General features: G+C 42.4%; 1 protein-coding gene across 3 annotated transcripts in view; it reads left to right on the top strand.

Moving 5' to 3' along the window:
• Positions 1-16208, top strand: part of IFT88 (intraflagellar transport 88) — a 497265-nt gene that overhangs the window by 422946 nt on the left and 58111 nt on the right. For 2 of the 3 annotated variants that reach the window (XM_069202279.1, XM_069202280.1), the window contains exons 25-26: positions 4733-4780; positions 7459-7569. In XM_069202279.1, the coding sequence (XP_069058380.1) occupies positions 4733-4780; positions 7459-7569 (159 nt within the window). The remainder of the gene's footprint in view (positions 1-4732; positions 4781-7458; positions 7570-16208) is intronic. The other variant, XM_069202281.1, reaches the window with a different exon arrangement.

Here is a 16208-nt window from a genome sequence, read left to right as displayed (position 1 = left end):
AATCAATGATTGCAGTTCCTAATAGCACCGTTTGATATTACCAGAGGAAGATCTGTACATGTATTTATGTATTTATATAGAATTTTTATAGAGCTTCAGATCACTGGCAGGTATTTGGGTGCGTTACATAGAATAACAGTTTGAATACTTACTAATTTCTATGGATGATAAGGGAAAACCTCGGGAGGGATTGGAGGCTTGGGGGCAGGTAGAAAAAAGGGAGCGGGAAGGAGGGAAAATGCGCTCGAGATCATAAGGTTAAAAATCCATAGCTTCAGAACCAAAAAGATCCAAATTCTTGCACAATGTTCTAGATTTAGCATCAGAGGGGGCATGGCACTATTGTGGTGTCCTCATTTGAACCCATTCAGTCCTTAATATCCATATTCAGGGTCTCTGAAGTACATTTTGAAGAAGTGAGTCTGAAGACTTTTTCTGAAGGATAGGATGTCAAGCACTAGTCTCAGGTCCAGACGTAGAGTGCTCCCCTGAGAGTGATTGTTTCAGGACTAAAGAAAACGTTTTTTGATTCTGGTGTTTCAAGGCAGAGAAAGCTTTTGCTTCTGGATTATCTAACACCTCCTAAAAGGAGCTGTACATCAACTATGTAGCTGAGTTGTATTTGAGGCAACATGTTTTAAACTTTATCTTGGTCTCTAGAGGGAACCAATGGAGATGTCTTAGGTTTTAGCTAGGTTGTTTTCAATTTTGGATATGTGGTTGAATGTATTTTCTTAGTGATTAGTTGTGTTGTGATCGGTAAAACAGCTTTTAGCTAGGATACTGTGGAAGCTGGAAGACCAGCCAGTATTGTGTTACCAGAATCGATTCTGGATATAACCAAAGCATGATATACAATTCTCGTTAGTTTAGGGGACATCAAGGGCCGTATTCTCTTTAACTGCTGGAGACGGATGTTTGACGAGTGAGCCAATTTGTTAACACGAGGAATCGTGGTTAAGGAACAGTCAATAATGAATTCTAAGGCTTTTCTTCATGCAGCCAGCTCTTCCTGTGCCCCTCCCAAATGGCTAATCCTCAGGTAACACCCCTCTCACCTTCTTGCTACCAGAGACCCTGTCTCTGTTTTCCAGTAGGAGGAATGTTTAATTAGTCCCTGGAGCAGGACTGTGAGGCAAACCAGCTTTATAATAGTTTACTATCAGGCAGCTCTGAAGTCACATTTGCACTATAAGTTATCGAAAATCTACTTTCACCATTGAATAGGACACTCTACCATATTCCCAAGTTTAAACTGCAGCTTTATCTACACAGTAAAAACAGTTTTATTGTAATTGTTCACTCCAGGGGCATACTTTTCCCAATCTTTATTGTACCCCACTTTTATAGGTTCAACACTTAGGCCTTAGAAACTCAGAAAGCCTCCCACCAGAAAGACACACTCCAGTACATGGTATTCCGAAAGAGGGATTCATTTAGGGGTGATGGCATGGCAGACCCACCAAATAAGATCAGTTAATGTACAGGTCTCTGTTTTGTCCTGTCATCACAAACAGAATCAAGATTCAGTACAGACTTACACATACAGTGAGTTATATATTAGGGAAGCACTAGGGCCCCCATATGAGGTATTGTTTCAAATATCGCTGCCTAATTAGAATGATGTACAATAGAGATTGACCCTCTCACACACTTTGCCGTGAGGCGTTCTTGATCAACTGATTCTTCCATTTCTGGACCAGAGCATATTAAAGATGTCCTTTATACAATTTATTTTCCACCTCAGTTGACACTTACTGCGAGGGCTGTTTTGCGAGTTCCTGAGACCGATAAGAAGATGCAGTATCACATCACTGATGAAGGGAGAATGGGAGTGTTGTAGATTATAAGTCTTGTCAACGCTGCTGTATCAGGTGATGGATCCAGTAAGGACAGCATGCAGAGCTCACCTGTACACCACAAAGGATACAGGCCATGGAGGCACCTGCAACAGATAAAGTTGTAATTGGCCATGGAGTTCAGCTGAATTCTACAGGTCCACGGTAGTCAAACTCTTTAGTAAGAAGAGAAAGAGAAGGGGAAAAACAACGCCTTCAATTAAAAGGTCAAGAGTGATTGGAATATTATTTGGCAGCAGATGAGGGGCTGATGTACAATTTGCAGGACGAATGATGGCTTACAGAGATACAGCATGACAAAAAGAAACATTCATAATTGATGCTCTAAACATCACCTCAGAAGTGCATGTAGAATACCCCACTAGGAAGTTCTGGGAGCGGGTACCAACCAACTTCTCAGCTATGAAAATGGAACAGGTACATTGTACCCCTCATATGTGCTTACTTGGCCTAATCCACTACTTACAGCCCTTGCACAATAAATTTGTGGCATGGCGCTGCTTCTGGCAAAACCCTGAGTGGCTGTGCACCGGGGTAAAAGATCAGCGCTTAAGCCTAAATGCTGGTTACTTGATATGACATACTACAAGGAACAACTAGATCTCTTTGCTGAGGAACTGCTACATCATCAAGGCCGAAAGACATTTAGAGTCCACTCACGACGTATTTATTGCCAATTCCACATGAGAATGGAAATAATGGGCACCTGCAGGGTGATACTGTAGGGGGATGGGCTTAAAATGTCTAGCTAAGCTCTGCTGCTAATGTTTTACAAATGTAAAATGATTGTTGCTTGCGATAACTGATGGCATATGTTTGCATCTTTTTCTTTACTGAAAACTCTTCATTAAAAAAAAAAAAAAGAAATACGTGTAGAATTAATGCATTTGCTGGTCTCATTTGGTTAAGGCTCAGTGCCACAAAGATTATTGTCAGTACCAAACAAGATTCCATGGAAAGCAAGCTCCTGAAATCCTTAGGATAAGATGTATGATGATGGTAGAGATTTTACCCTGCTCTTATCCTTGTCTTAACTCAAATTAACGAAGGTGGTCTATAAGACTGAGCATAGTTAAAGGTAATGTGGTAAATCAGCCAGAATAAGCTAATAGTCAGTACAGATGCGTAAGCATCATGCTGCAAACCGGTACTTTGTGGAGGGTGGGTGAAAGTAACTGGAGGTAATTAAGTGGCATCCTGAGGAAATAGCACTTTGTCATTAGAAACTAGCAAAAACAGAAATTCACTCAACTATTCCATACCTGATAGTATGAGTTTATTGAATGACAGAGAATTCTCTTCTCTATTCACCTTTCTCAAAAATGGATGTGCCACGTTAGTACTAGCCATTCTCCTAAGCAAGTGTCGCTAATTCATTAAAAGTGTTATTAAAGGTTGCAGTACAACATAGAGGTTTATCAAGCATTGGTTCATTGTTGTCAGTTACATAAGGTTGGGCAAACGAGAAAACTTGTAAAACTGCCACAAGATTTTATAAAAACCTACAGTTACTGCTTTTCCTTCTTGTCACTCAGCAGACAGGCCAGAAATGGACAGCTTTGGAGATGATCTAGAAAAACCTGCACTGATATTGAGCAAAGGTTTGAATATTCCCAGTAATGCTGAACAGTGTTGGTCAAGACAAGACCCCTGTGGCTTTTAGGAACTAGAAGCTGCATCAGTCGGGCTCATTTGCTAGATTGAGGGAGAGAATCAATAGGAAAGAAACCGGCATATTTATGAGGAAGAGGGCGTTGAGTAAAGAGGAGCAGTGACTGATAAGGGGAGGATAACAGAACACAGTGTATGTCTCCAGGTCTAAAAAACAAGAAGGGAATTTTCTTTGAAGCTTTAGCTTTGTTCTTCAAACTCCACAACAATCATATTAAGAACAAAGTACTGAAGGCCACGGTGTCATAGGATTAATTGCAGATTGGTGCATTGATTCCACCTGGCTAAGGCTGGTCTTGTCTGTACCACATGTAAAGACCACATAAACCGAGGCATGTTATAGAAAATATTTAGAGCTGAGCCTTCCTTTCCTTTTCTGTATGGCTCACTTTTCAGAAGGGATGTGTTGTTCTCACACTTTGTAAATTCAACTCTTGCCTGTCCTCCATGTGTGATCTTGGGAACCTGTTGTGCCTTCTATATTCAGTATGGTAAAAGGATCACACATTGTTTTGAAGACAGAACAAAAAAGTCACAGTGAAAAACAAATCAGTGGATTTTACAGTACAACTGACACTATTACCAACCATCAAAGTCGTTTGTCTCATAGCCACCCTACAAGAATGCAAGATACTGCAACTCAGTTGCTTTTTAACTCTTCTTCTGGTGGTGTCAAAATGATCTGTACAATGTTTTAGACACTTTAGTGCACAATAACTCAAAGGGCATTCACATTTTTCCTTGGAGCAAAAACATGAATATATCATCAATTGTTTCATTTCCCGGTCCCTAAAGGTGACTGGGAATGTGGCGTGTTAACCCATTTTAATAATAATTTGAATGGTGTTCTTTGTAGTAATTCTGCATTGCATTGCACAGTCCAGTCTTTTTCATCTGTATTTTCTTTGCAGTATGGATATTCAGCAGATGAAGTAAAATTTGATTCATCATCGTTTCACATTTCCTTATATTATCCACCAGATTAAACATTTCATGTAACAGTTCATGAGCTTAAACAATTACCAGCCCTATTAAAGTGCGTGGACAATATTGCTGTACAGATGCAGATTATTCTTTACACTTGTTTGTTGTTTCTTGCTTTTACTATTACATCTTTCAGTCTCCATATCTGGAAGTTCGACTCCTTCGATTATTTTCTTGACCTTTTTCTCCTTTCTGCATAATCTCTTCCTTTTTCTCAGCTGTCCCTTCGCCTGACAACAATCATAACCCTTTGGAACAATTGAAAGGTCAGTGTAAGAATGAGCTGGTGAGACTTTTTTTGAGGGGGAGGGGCACTTTCAAGCTAACATCAATATATTGTTATTTGCTGAAAATCCCTGACAGTCAGCAACTTGCAATTCCTGGGCATTGTATCCATCCAGAAACTTCACTATGTGAACAATTTATTTGAGTGATTAATTATTCGAACCTGTATGATTTATTGTTGTTTTTTGTTTTGATTGGAATTAATGTCAGATATTTTTAAGTGGAGAATAGCTGTAGGAGGAATACGTTTTAAATGTAATGGTATTTATCTTTTAAATTAGAACTTTGCCCATTTAAATAATAATAAAGGTCTACAATTGCACTACAAAGCACTATGTATCTGTATATATAAATATGTGTGTGTGTGTACATATATATTTATAGATAGATATATACATAGATATACACACAACATATAGTTTATATTTCCAATCCGATTGTGATGTAAGTTATTTATATCACCTACATTTTCTAAAGTAGTTCCCCTTATTTATAAATATTTCTTATAAAGCATGTCTGTATGTTTCCCGAAATTAAAATGCATAGAAAATGGCCTAAGCTGTTTTCCAAAATATTTGTGTAACTGCAAGAGAAGGGATGATCAATGATCCACTCTTGTGTAAAAACTGGCTACTATGGTACTTGTAAAGTCTAAGAATGACAAACACACAGTGCAACAAATTAAGTATAAAATTGTGCCTACCATCAATGTTTGACCTGGTCTTAGTATTGGGTAGTTGTAACTGTGATGGGCCATCAGAGTTATTAGAATCACTGCTGTGCTATGGCATTAAGCTTTATAAACTCTGCTGAGGTTCCTCTGGCAGTAATGGGAAAACAACAAAGATCACGAGCTACATGGCTTAGCTTGCCAGCTGAGCTAGTGACTCGTGTCACCTTGGACCATGGTGTGGATGTAGCTGCAGGCCTTACTGTCCTGGCCAAGGTCTTAGGAAAACCAGATGGTCACCCAGTTACAGGACTATATGGGCAAGCACAGGTGTCTTTCATGCAGGTTTTGGGCAGGTTTTGGTATGCAGTCTGCTTAGGTCATCTTTTAGAAGAAAAAAAAAACTACAGTGGATTGATGAGGAGAATGCAACCTAAGTAGTCTGTTTCGGTTCCTTTTGACACAGTAGACCACTGTATCATTCCTTGTAGGGTGGCCACAGTGTCAAACACCATTTCACCAGTTCTATTTTTTATAAGAAACTTTATTGACATCTTAAGGAAAATATTACATAGCAACCATTTACACTATGCAGAGCCGAGCTAGCGAAAAAACTATTTCCACAAGAGTCATACAAGTCAGCACTATTGCGTATCCTTTATATGGCACAAGCAAGTAAATAAATGTGATTAACATGAAACAAGAGTGCACATACATGGACCTCAGTACTAAATCATGGCATCAGAATCTGCTACGTCTTGAGTAGAAAAAAACAAATTGTTTCATTAGCCAGTTTTTATTATCTATTTATTTCAGTTGTTAAAGGTTCTGTGTTAATTTGAGGTCAGCTTTCAGTCATAAGATAAATGTTCCTGTACATAGGCATGTTTCCCTGCATAGGCATATTCAGCATACGTATAATAATTTTAAGATCCTCCAAGTGTCTTCTACCAGTTAAGAAATGGATTTCGTCTTGAGGTCTCAAGTTGAACATCTTGAAAATGCAGGTCATTATTTGTTGTCTGGCCTTCTGGGGATTATTTGCCACCTTTGTCGGATCCTTCCTTTCCTATTACTATAAATGTAAAAACGAAAAATGTGACGCTATTAGATCCAGAGATGACATTCCCACTTTAGATCAGGTCAATGGTCAACACCTCCTTTTTTTTTTTAGTAGGCCGCACAGAATGTGAGAGCTCAATTACACAGCCACCAAACTGAAACCACTACAAATGCCTTGTATTGTAACTCCTTCCCCAGGCTCTAAACTAGATCCAAAAACTTTTCTATCATATTCAGGCACCAGTACCAAGATGCACTGCCTCGCGTCCTGATTGATATTTTGAAACCTCAGCTAGAAGTGGTGCAGTGGCCCTCTATAAGACCCACCCACACCAGGAATTTCTAATAGATAGTTCTAACAGCAGATTCCTTTAGAATATCTTCAGGCTGAGCTGGGCAGATCTGAGGAAAAGGACTTCCGAAAAACTAAACCGATGTTGACTTGTGTGTGGTTTTGCTGTTTAGTGTAGATTGCTGACCAGACACCAGCTCGAGGCAAAACTGCTGTGGGTTCTTCAAAGCACAGGCCTTAGGGCTGCTCTAAGGGACAGTCAAGGTGTAATGGCCTATTTAAGCTACCACTATTGCTTCTTCCGATAAGCTGCATTACAAATCAGTCTCTTTGGAAAGGTTGGCGCAGTGGACATGGAGATTATGTGGATTTAACAAAAGGTCTAATAGACACATTTCAACAGGCAAGCAGATAAAATGAGCCTATGCCCCTGTACTAGGGATTACATGCTCTTACCTATCAATCTTTACAAACCATGGTAAGATAGGTACCCTCCCTCTTCTACATTAAAGAACTATAGATGATTGTACACCCAGTCCAGCCGAATCGAGCGTACTGCTGGGCGAACAACAACAGCACCTATCGATTCTACTGCATTTCCTACAATAATTGTACATATTTTCTCCCTTTTTCAGATAGTGGGCAAAGCAGTGGTACAAGTGCCAAAGGGGAACGGTTAAGTGCCAAACTAAGGTCTCTGCCAGGAACCAATGAGCCATATGAAGCCAGCAATAATAAAGAAATAGGTATGTGGAGTGTTTTATTTGCCAGTGTTAATTAATGAAAGTATTTAATGCCATTTCTCTTAACTTTTTTTAATGAAGTACATTGATTTTTCACCATCTGTGATGTTTGCAGAATTAATCATGGAAGAAATTGATGTTGCTGCAATTTTCAAACCGGGTCCATGGTGCAGAAATTGAAGCCAGGTGTCTTTGTCCCATTTTTAGGTCGAGCATAGCAGCTTTCCGACGTGTCTTTTAACCATGCCCACTGTATGCCCATCACTATCACTCGTTCATGGGCTTCCCTTCAAAAAATCCTTTTAGCTGGTAACTGCTTTCGTTTGTCCCTCCTTAGGGCGGTTTTGTTACCGCCTTGGCCATTGACCCTGTTACACCGATAATTGCACTTTTGTCGATAACTTTGACTGCGAGCAAACTTCTTTTTCCTTTTGTCTCTTTCTTTGCGCCCACAGCGGCACTTTGAATCGGCTTGCTTATGCCAACTGTTTTATTTTTTATTTTCAGTTTGTGTGGCAAGAAAAGTCCAGTTAGGAATTTACCACGCTAATAGCTCTCACGCAAGCAAATGCGATACCCATCACATTGCAAATGCTTGTTTTATATAGTAAAATGACAAAATGGTGCAATGCTTCTATGTTTCATTTCTTTTTATAGTCAAAAGCTGTAGTATTAACTCACACATTTAGGATTTAATTCAGAACAATTGGAAACACTCCAATTATTCTTATTTCCAGGGATTTATTTTCTTATATCCAGCCTTTGCTAAACTCATTGTGAACTTCGTGTATGCAGTAAGTGGGGCTGACAAACTGAGGAAGAAGCCAAATAGGATTCTCTGTAGATGGTGTGTCAGTGTCCAGTCATTTAAAGTTTCTAAAAGACACTTATTTTGAGCCTAGATGTTTTGCTTTGGTTAGCAATGCCACTTCCCGTTCTGCAGCCTCCGGTATCTGATGCAGGGGGCATTAAGGGATGCTTTTCAATTGGACTGGGGCTCCCAGTTGCTTTACGTGTTTCCCTCTGTAAGCTTGATTCCTCGAGTTCTGAGGAATATTTGCCAAGACTGTAGCCAAGTGATATTAATAGCCGTGGATTGGACCAGGAGGGTATGGTACAAAGACCTTCTTCAACTCTCTCTGTGCCTTCTGCTCCGTCTCCCCCATATGGCCGGCCTCCTCTTTCAGTCTCCGGGGCAGCGTCTGCACCCCCACCTCCAGAGTCTGTACGTATATGCCTCAATCAATCAATCAATCAATCAATCAATCAGAGTATTTGTAAAGCGCACTACTCACCTGTGAGGGTCTCGAGGCGCTGAGGGGAGTGGGGGAGGCGGGGGCAGCTACTGCTCGAACAGCCATGTCTTGAGATGTCTCCTGAAGGTAAGTAGGTCCTGTGTCTGTCGCAGGTGGGTGGGAAGAGTGTTCCACGTCTTAGCGGCGAGGTGGGAGAACAATCTTCAACCGGAGATTGAACAGGGCAGTCTGAGTTCTTTTTCTCTTCCCCCTGATGTGGTGGATGTTTTTTATTGACCAGGGGACACTCCACCAAGACGGTTTATGCTGGCAGATCGTTTAGGTTTGTAAAGTGGTGTGAGGAAAATTCGATTGACCGTTTAAACTCGCATTTGTCTGATATTTTCAATTTTGTGCTTTCCCTAGTGCAACAAGGTTGTACAGTTAAGGGATATTTGCCTGCCCATTTGGCATTTCTTTGCTTAACCGATCCAACTTCTCGGTCCCTATAGTGCTAAGGTTTAATAAGGGACTTACTAATAGGTATCCTCCCACTCCTTTCATCATTCCTCAGTGGGTTCTTTGATGCTACTTACTTTCAAAACTGTTTTTTGGTTGCTATAAAGTGGGCTAGATGTGTTGGTGAATTACAGGCCCTTAGTACAAAAGCCCCCCTTCACGACTTTCTATGCAGATAAGTTGGTATTGAGAACAAAGGGTGCTTTCCTGCTGAAGGTGGTTACTCCCTTCCACTTCGGCCGGTCTATCACTCGTCCTACTTTCTATACTCCTCCACATCCATCTAAAAGAGGAGGAAAGGCTTCATCATTTGGACCCTAAAAGAGCTGTCCAGTATCTATCTGTGGATTCTTCACTGACCCACCCCCTCCCTATTGCTTGTCTGCATATATCAAAAAGAATTCTGTTTGTAAATTGTGTATGTATTTCTTATTTCATATACATATTTGTGTATATGTGTGGATTGCGACATGTTGTTGCATTCGTGATTTTGGTTTCAACCGTTCGCCTGGAAGGCACGAAAATACTGGGTGGAAACTGACATCAGAACGTCATCGAGGGCTTCTTATGGCTCTGAAGACATCACGCGGAGCTGCTTGTGGAGCTGATGCATTATTATGTCCTCGTCAACATGGAGAGCTAGGCAGAAAAGTTTCTGTAGAATACTGGTGCATTGGGTTATTCAAAAGGTGAGGAATCCACAGTTAGATACTGTATCAACCAGAAAAAGCCTACCGATGGGAAGTAACTTGTTCATCTGGTGATACTTTTGTGACATTGAGTCTTTGCAGGCAATATTTTCTGACATTCTGCTGTTTTGTCTTTCTTTAGCCCTGCTGTGGCGATGGTAACAGGTCATCTTTTGACCTTTTCATTCTTTCTTTAGTTCTTTTCAGATCATCTGTTGTGATAAGTTCCTTAAAGGGACTGTTCCATATGTTTTCACAAACACATTTGCTGATGCCGCAGTGGAACATTGATTTGGTTCTCACTTTTTTGATGTGCTTGCCCTACAGCTGCTGACTTTAAAAAATGTGTTCATCATTGCCATTGCCTCGGCGAGGAAGTGAGTTTCAGGCTCTGTCTGTTAAACAGCCATACACATCTTTCTTCCCCGACAAACTTGTCCTCTGGACAAAAGCAGTAGTCCTGCCAAAAGTCGTCACACCCTTCCTCATTGCGCAATCCATCACTTTAACAACTTTTTGCATGCCCCCACATCCCTCCAAGGAGGAAGAGCTGCTCTAGATTCAAAGAGGCCCTTAAGTTTTAGATCAATCACACCAGACCCCACCAATTAGAAGATCAACTTTTTTATCAGCTTCTGTGGAGCAAATGAGATGCCTGGGCTTAGCCAGTTGCCATGGGAATGGCAAGATCTTAGAGTGGAAGAAAAGCAGTTAGAAGTTGACTGCAGTCTTGGGAAGATGTTACTGCTTGCTTGCTATTAAACCTACAATAATTCTTCCTCCAGTAGCGAACCATCAGTACAGCAAAGAAGGGAAAAGCGGTACAAAAGAGGACCATCTTACGATTGATTATTTATGCATTAAGATCTGCTACGAGCTAGCCCAAAAGCAGCCCCCAGATGGCTTGTATGCTGATTTCACTAAAGCAAAGGCTGCTGCCACTTCTTTGGCGCACGGTGGCCTGGTCTTGGACATCTTCCTGGCTGCCACGTAGATGTCCCTTCACACGCATTACTGCCTGGATAGCTAGTTCCGGCTGGACAGTCATTGTACCATATTTGTCTTGTAGGATTTGCTGGTCTGAGCATCGCACAGACCCACTGCCTGGGAAGCTACTGCGTGGGCATCTATTCAGAAAGTGAGAAATCTGCGGTTAGAAGTTACAAGTTACTTTGCTTCAGTAATGCTTTTCCTGGTAGAGACTCTAATCTGTGCACAGATTCTTCACCAACTCACCCTCCTCCCCATTCTGTGGAATGGACTCATGTGGTCCATTATTAAGATCCCATTCTAGAGATCAGCACAGTGGCATATCTATTTTCTCTGGGCTCAGCATCCAACAGTGCAGACAGAGTTTGAAAGAAACTGACATTGTGTAGAGGTAGCACAGATATAGTGGCTCGCATTTTGCATCAGAGGCAGGACATATCTGATGTAGAGCAGCATGACATCACCTGCTAATGTGCAGGGGAATTGCTATGGAAAAATCTCTGGATCCAGTCTGGTGGCTGGGGATGTTTACAAGGTGAAGAATCTACCAGAAAAGGCTTTACTTAAGTTAAGTAACTTGTTATTTAAGTCCTTTTGCTGCAAGGAGCTGCTGATTTGTCTTCCTGAAGACCGCCATTTGGTACATGTGGTAGATGGTAGGGGTGAATGATGAGACTGCAGACTCTGTTGTGTCGATTGGGGTGAGGGCAGCTTTTTGTCCCACCTCCTGAACACTGATAAGTGGAGCTGATGATAGCCAGGTGCAAAATGCCCACACATCTTTGTGCCGCTGCTGTGAGTGCTCAAATGTGGAGACAATCCTGCTTTGAGTAGCATCACTCGTTACAAAGGCTGCGTCTGGAAGACAATCTGGAAAGGACAAGTAAAAGAAGAACCAACTCAAACTGGTTTTGAAAGTGCAGAGAATACATATCCCATCTGCTGTACCTTTATAAATGTGGGAACTGTTGCTCCACTTTTTCCAGATCCATGCTGTCTTCGACTAAGGAAGGGGGGGGCTCCACAGAGTACCGAGAGGACTGCTTTGCAGTCAGAGCTGTTATCTGCTAACAATCAGCTTTCCAGAGGTGAGGGGGACATCACCTGAAGTCTGACCTAGAAAGGAGAGCTGTCTCCCTGTCCTGAAGTACTTTAAAGGTAACCTGCCTGAAGAGACGAGGGAAAGAATGAGCTGACCCATCAGGAGCAGCCAACTATCAGGATGAATAGAGCAGCTGGCCCGGAGCTACATTTCTGTGTGTTATAGACTTATGAGAGAGTGACCAGCAGGCTACTGGACTGCAGCATTCTCTCTCTCCCTAAAGCAGCTAGCCCATGGCATTGTCCTGGAATGTGTCAGAGTGGACTGTTCCACCATGACCCTGAACAAGGGAAGCTGGGCCACTATCCGGAAGTGTGCTTGAGTATCCTGCACCAATGTTCCTGAAAGTGGACCGAGATGCACTAAATCGGAAATGTGGCAGGAGCAGACTGCATCGCCACAATGGCTGTTAACCCAACATAATGTGTTTATTGTCAGAGCTGCACTCTGCCACCTGAGAAGAGCCTGTGGTGTCCCTTGACAATGCCAACTCACCAGCATCCAGAAGACTGCCTTTATAGCATCAGAGACTGCTTTCAACCAGCCACGTGAGAGCAGCCACACATCTGCTGCCTGCAGTCCCGAGACTGGAGTGCCAATGCACCCACACCTTTCACGTGTTCCTCCAGCAGTAGGGAGGAGGGATCTGACACATGCTGCCACCTGGACCGTGACTGACAAAGAAGACTTACATTGGTAAGAAGCACAACTCTGGGACTTAGACCATAGTACTTACTGTACAAACTCTGAATGTGAGGGATAGCACTGCATCTGTGCCTGAAACCCACCACAAATACTTTACTGTGACACAGAGGAAGGTAGGTGTGTGCAAGGTTCACCAAAAACCTTTGCTACAATGGCCCTGCACCAGTGATTATTCTTAACTGCATTTTGTAGCGTGTAGTGTTTCATTTTCAAGTGTATGACAGTACCTTCATTTTGTAAATAGGCAAGCACTGGGTTGGGCAATCCATTATTGTGCTTCTGAATAGACCTCAGCACCATGGCTAAGGCTCATTAGCCCCTTCTTACTCTGTGGTTCACCCTGATCCCAACCGCAAACAGGGTCTGAGATATTTTTCCCTAGAATACGCCTCACCTCACTCAGTAGAGAAAGATTGTTCTCTAAATTGAATGTTTCAACTGTACAATGCATTCTTTCTTTTCATTTTGAAGATAAGGCTTCACTGTACCCATGGGATTCTCGTTGCCCTGGACTGGTCTAGACAGCTTGGTATTCTCTTGGTTTTTTGGTGCAGGGACAACCCGCTAGACCCTGCTGCACATTTTATGATACGCAATTTCCTGGAAGAGACAGATTTAAATATGAGTCAAGGGATACATGGTGGTGATTTCGCTTGCATTTTTTCGCCTGTCAGTCATTTCAAGGAGCTAGTTGTTTCCCAACTCTTTAAAGAGCTTTGTTGGCTGCTTTAGCTTTTACTGTGCTTTCCATGGGTAAAGTGGTACTGAAATTCATACTTTCCTTCCGCCCAAAGATAATTTCAGTATTTTATCTAGACCATCTTTCTTTGTAGCCAGGTTCCACAGTCTGGACCCTAGAAGGGCTTCTAATCATTATGTTCATAGGACTCCAAGTTAAAGCACTGACAAAACCTGTTCATTGCCCACAAAGGGCCCTCAATGGGCATAGCTGGCAGAAAAAAGCATTTACTTAGGGATCTCCCTATGCGTTAAGCATTGTTATGGCAAAGTCTATTTGGGGGTTTCTTCACGTTTCTTCCACAAGGAGTAGGGTGGCTACTTCTGCCCTCTTAAGAAGTACCCACTTCAGACCATCTGTCAAGGTGGTAACTTGGGCCTCTATGCACTCTTTTGCTAAGAACAGTTGTCTAGAGAGGCAAGATAGAGTACTATCTGAATTTGGAAAGAAGGTGCTTCAGTTTTTGATAAAGGTACTCTTGGGTGATACTAACCTTCCTCCTTTTCAGAGATGCTTTGTGGAGTGGTTTATTTAAAAAATCTGCAGATGCACATATCACTTAAAATAAATTACTGTTACATCTTCAGCAGGATCTTACAAAAGCGGCGAGTGTTTGGAATAAGACAGGGATTCTTTGGACTCCACACTTTGCGCGTGGATAGGTGTCCTCACTGTCTAGACAGTGACAGTGTTTCCATGGTTGCAGCCACCCAGAAGGGTATTCCATGTCACGCAAATCTTCAGCAGTTAAGGGCAGAAGCTGGAGGATAGAGATGTGCATCAGAGGAGAAATGTAAATCTTGAGTTTCTTCCCATGCCTAGTGGGCGCCATATGATGAAGAAAGGAGTGTGGAGTGATCCTTTTCAAAATGGCCTATGCAGAAATTACAGCTTGAAGTTCCTAATCAAAGATGAAGTTCATTTTTTTCCTGTGGTGTCAATTCCTATGCAAATTGTGTTTATTGGAAGGTATTTGTTTCATTATTTTATGTTCGGTTCATCATCCACTTGCTTCTGTTCTTTCCCTGATTTTTGCTCCTTTTGCAAAAAAACAGATTTACTTCTAGGAAACCAAATGTGGCTGTTCTGTCTGCCTGGAGTCAAGTAGGGTTTGGTGACTAAGTTATTTACTTCCGTCTAAATCTTTAACTTCAACCAAGAAATATGAGAATGCCAAGGAGGGTTTTCAGCAAACCTTGCGTTTGTTCTTCTAACTGGCAACCTTTTAAGGAGACTCTCAACACCTTTCACATCTACTGTTAAGTGCAGTTGCACCATGGCTTTTTGGGGATGTGGCCCATTCCTAGGGCAATCAAAAAAGAAAGACAACAGACCTTACATGCACCTTTCGTAATATTCTTTCTGATGGATGTGATAGCTGTCACATATTCCTTATCTCCTTTCCACCTTTCCTCCAGAGGGTTTGTGATTCTTAATGTTTCTTGTGATAGAGGCTTCTAGCTGCAGATTCTTCACCTTTTGAATATTCTCTAGGCTTCAGACTGGATTAGGAAACTTTTCAGCAGTACTTCTGTGCACCAGAAGGTAGTGCCATGTGTAGGAAACTGGCCCCTTGTTTGCAAGGCAAGGTGCACTATAACACAGGTGAGGGCATAACTGCATGAGCAATATGCTCCTACAGTGTCTAAATCCATTCTTAGACATTGTAAGTGCAGTGTGGCCATATTGAGTACATGGGCTGGGAGTTTTTCATTACGAACTCCACAACTTGATGATGGCTTCACTGAAGACAGGGAAGTTTGGTATCAAACTTCTCAGCACAATAAACCCATACTGATGCCAGTGTTGGATATATTGTAAAATCCACACAGAGGGCATCTTAGAGATGCCCACTGTATTTTACCCAACCCTTTAGTGCAGGGCTGACCAATCTGTGCAAGTCTGCCACTAACAGACATGTTTCTGACCCCATGGGGTGACAGCCTTTGTGCTCTCTGGAGACAGAAGAAAGCCTGCTCTGGGTTGAGGTGCTTCACACCTCCCCCCTGCAGAACCTGTAACATTTGGCAGTGAGCCTCAAAGGCTCAGGCCTCCTAATACAATACCCCAGGGCACTCCAGCTAGTGGAGATTCCTGCCCCCCAGATCAAGCCCCACGTTTGGCAGCAGGTGTGGCAGGGAATTTAGGGAGGAGTGACCGCTGCAGCTAGGACATCCCTAAGGTAGCCTGAGCTGAAGTGACCCCCTCCTTTCAGAATCCTCCATCTTGTTTTGGAGGAGAGGGACGAATAGGGATAGGAGTGTACCCCCCTCCCCAAAGGCAGTGGATACAGGAAGGGTGTAGCCACTCTCAGGGACAGTCGACATTGAATGCTGCAGTCTGACCTCTGTAACGCCACTAGAAATAGTATTTTAGGGTCACCCCTGAACCTTACTCACCAGATTCCTGGTGATCGCAGAAGAAAGAAGAAGGACTGCTAAGCCGACCCCAGCAGTGAACACTCCAGACGACAACTGACCTGGCCCCAGCCCTTCTGGCCTGTCTGCAGCTTCAAAGAACACCCTGCTCCAAGAAGGTGACACATCCTGCAGGACCAGTGACCTCTACAAACCCCCAGAGGACTGCCTACCCAGCAGAGGGGCAAGAACTCCCAATGACAGTGGCCCTGTCCAGAATAAATCACCAAAAGGACTCCAGAACTG

The sequence above is a fragment of the Pleurodeles waltl genome, chromosome 8 (genome assembly GCF_031143425.1).
Source record: "Pleurodeles waltl isolate 20211129_DDA chromosome 8, aPleWal1.hap1.20221129, whole genome shotgun sequence".
In the NCBI taxonomy this organism is placed as follows: Eukaryota; Metazoa; Chordata; class Amphibia; order Caudata; family Salamandridae; genus Pleurodeles; species Pleurodeles waltl.
The sequence above is the reverse complement of the archived record's forward strand: the minus strand, read 5'-3'. Positions and strand labels throughout refer to the sequence as shown.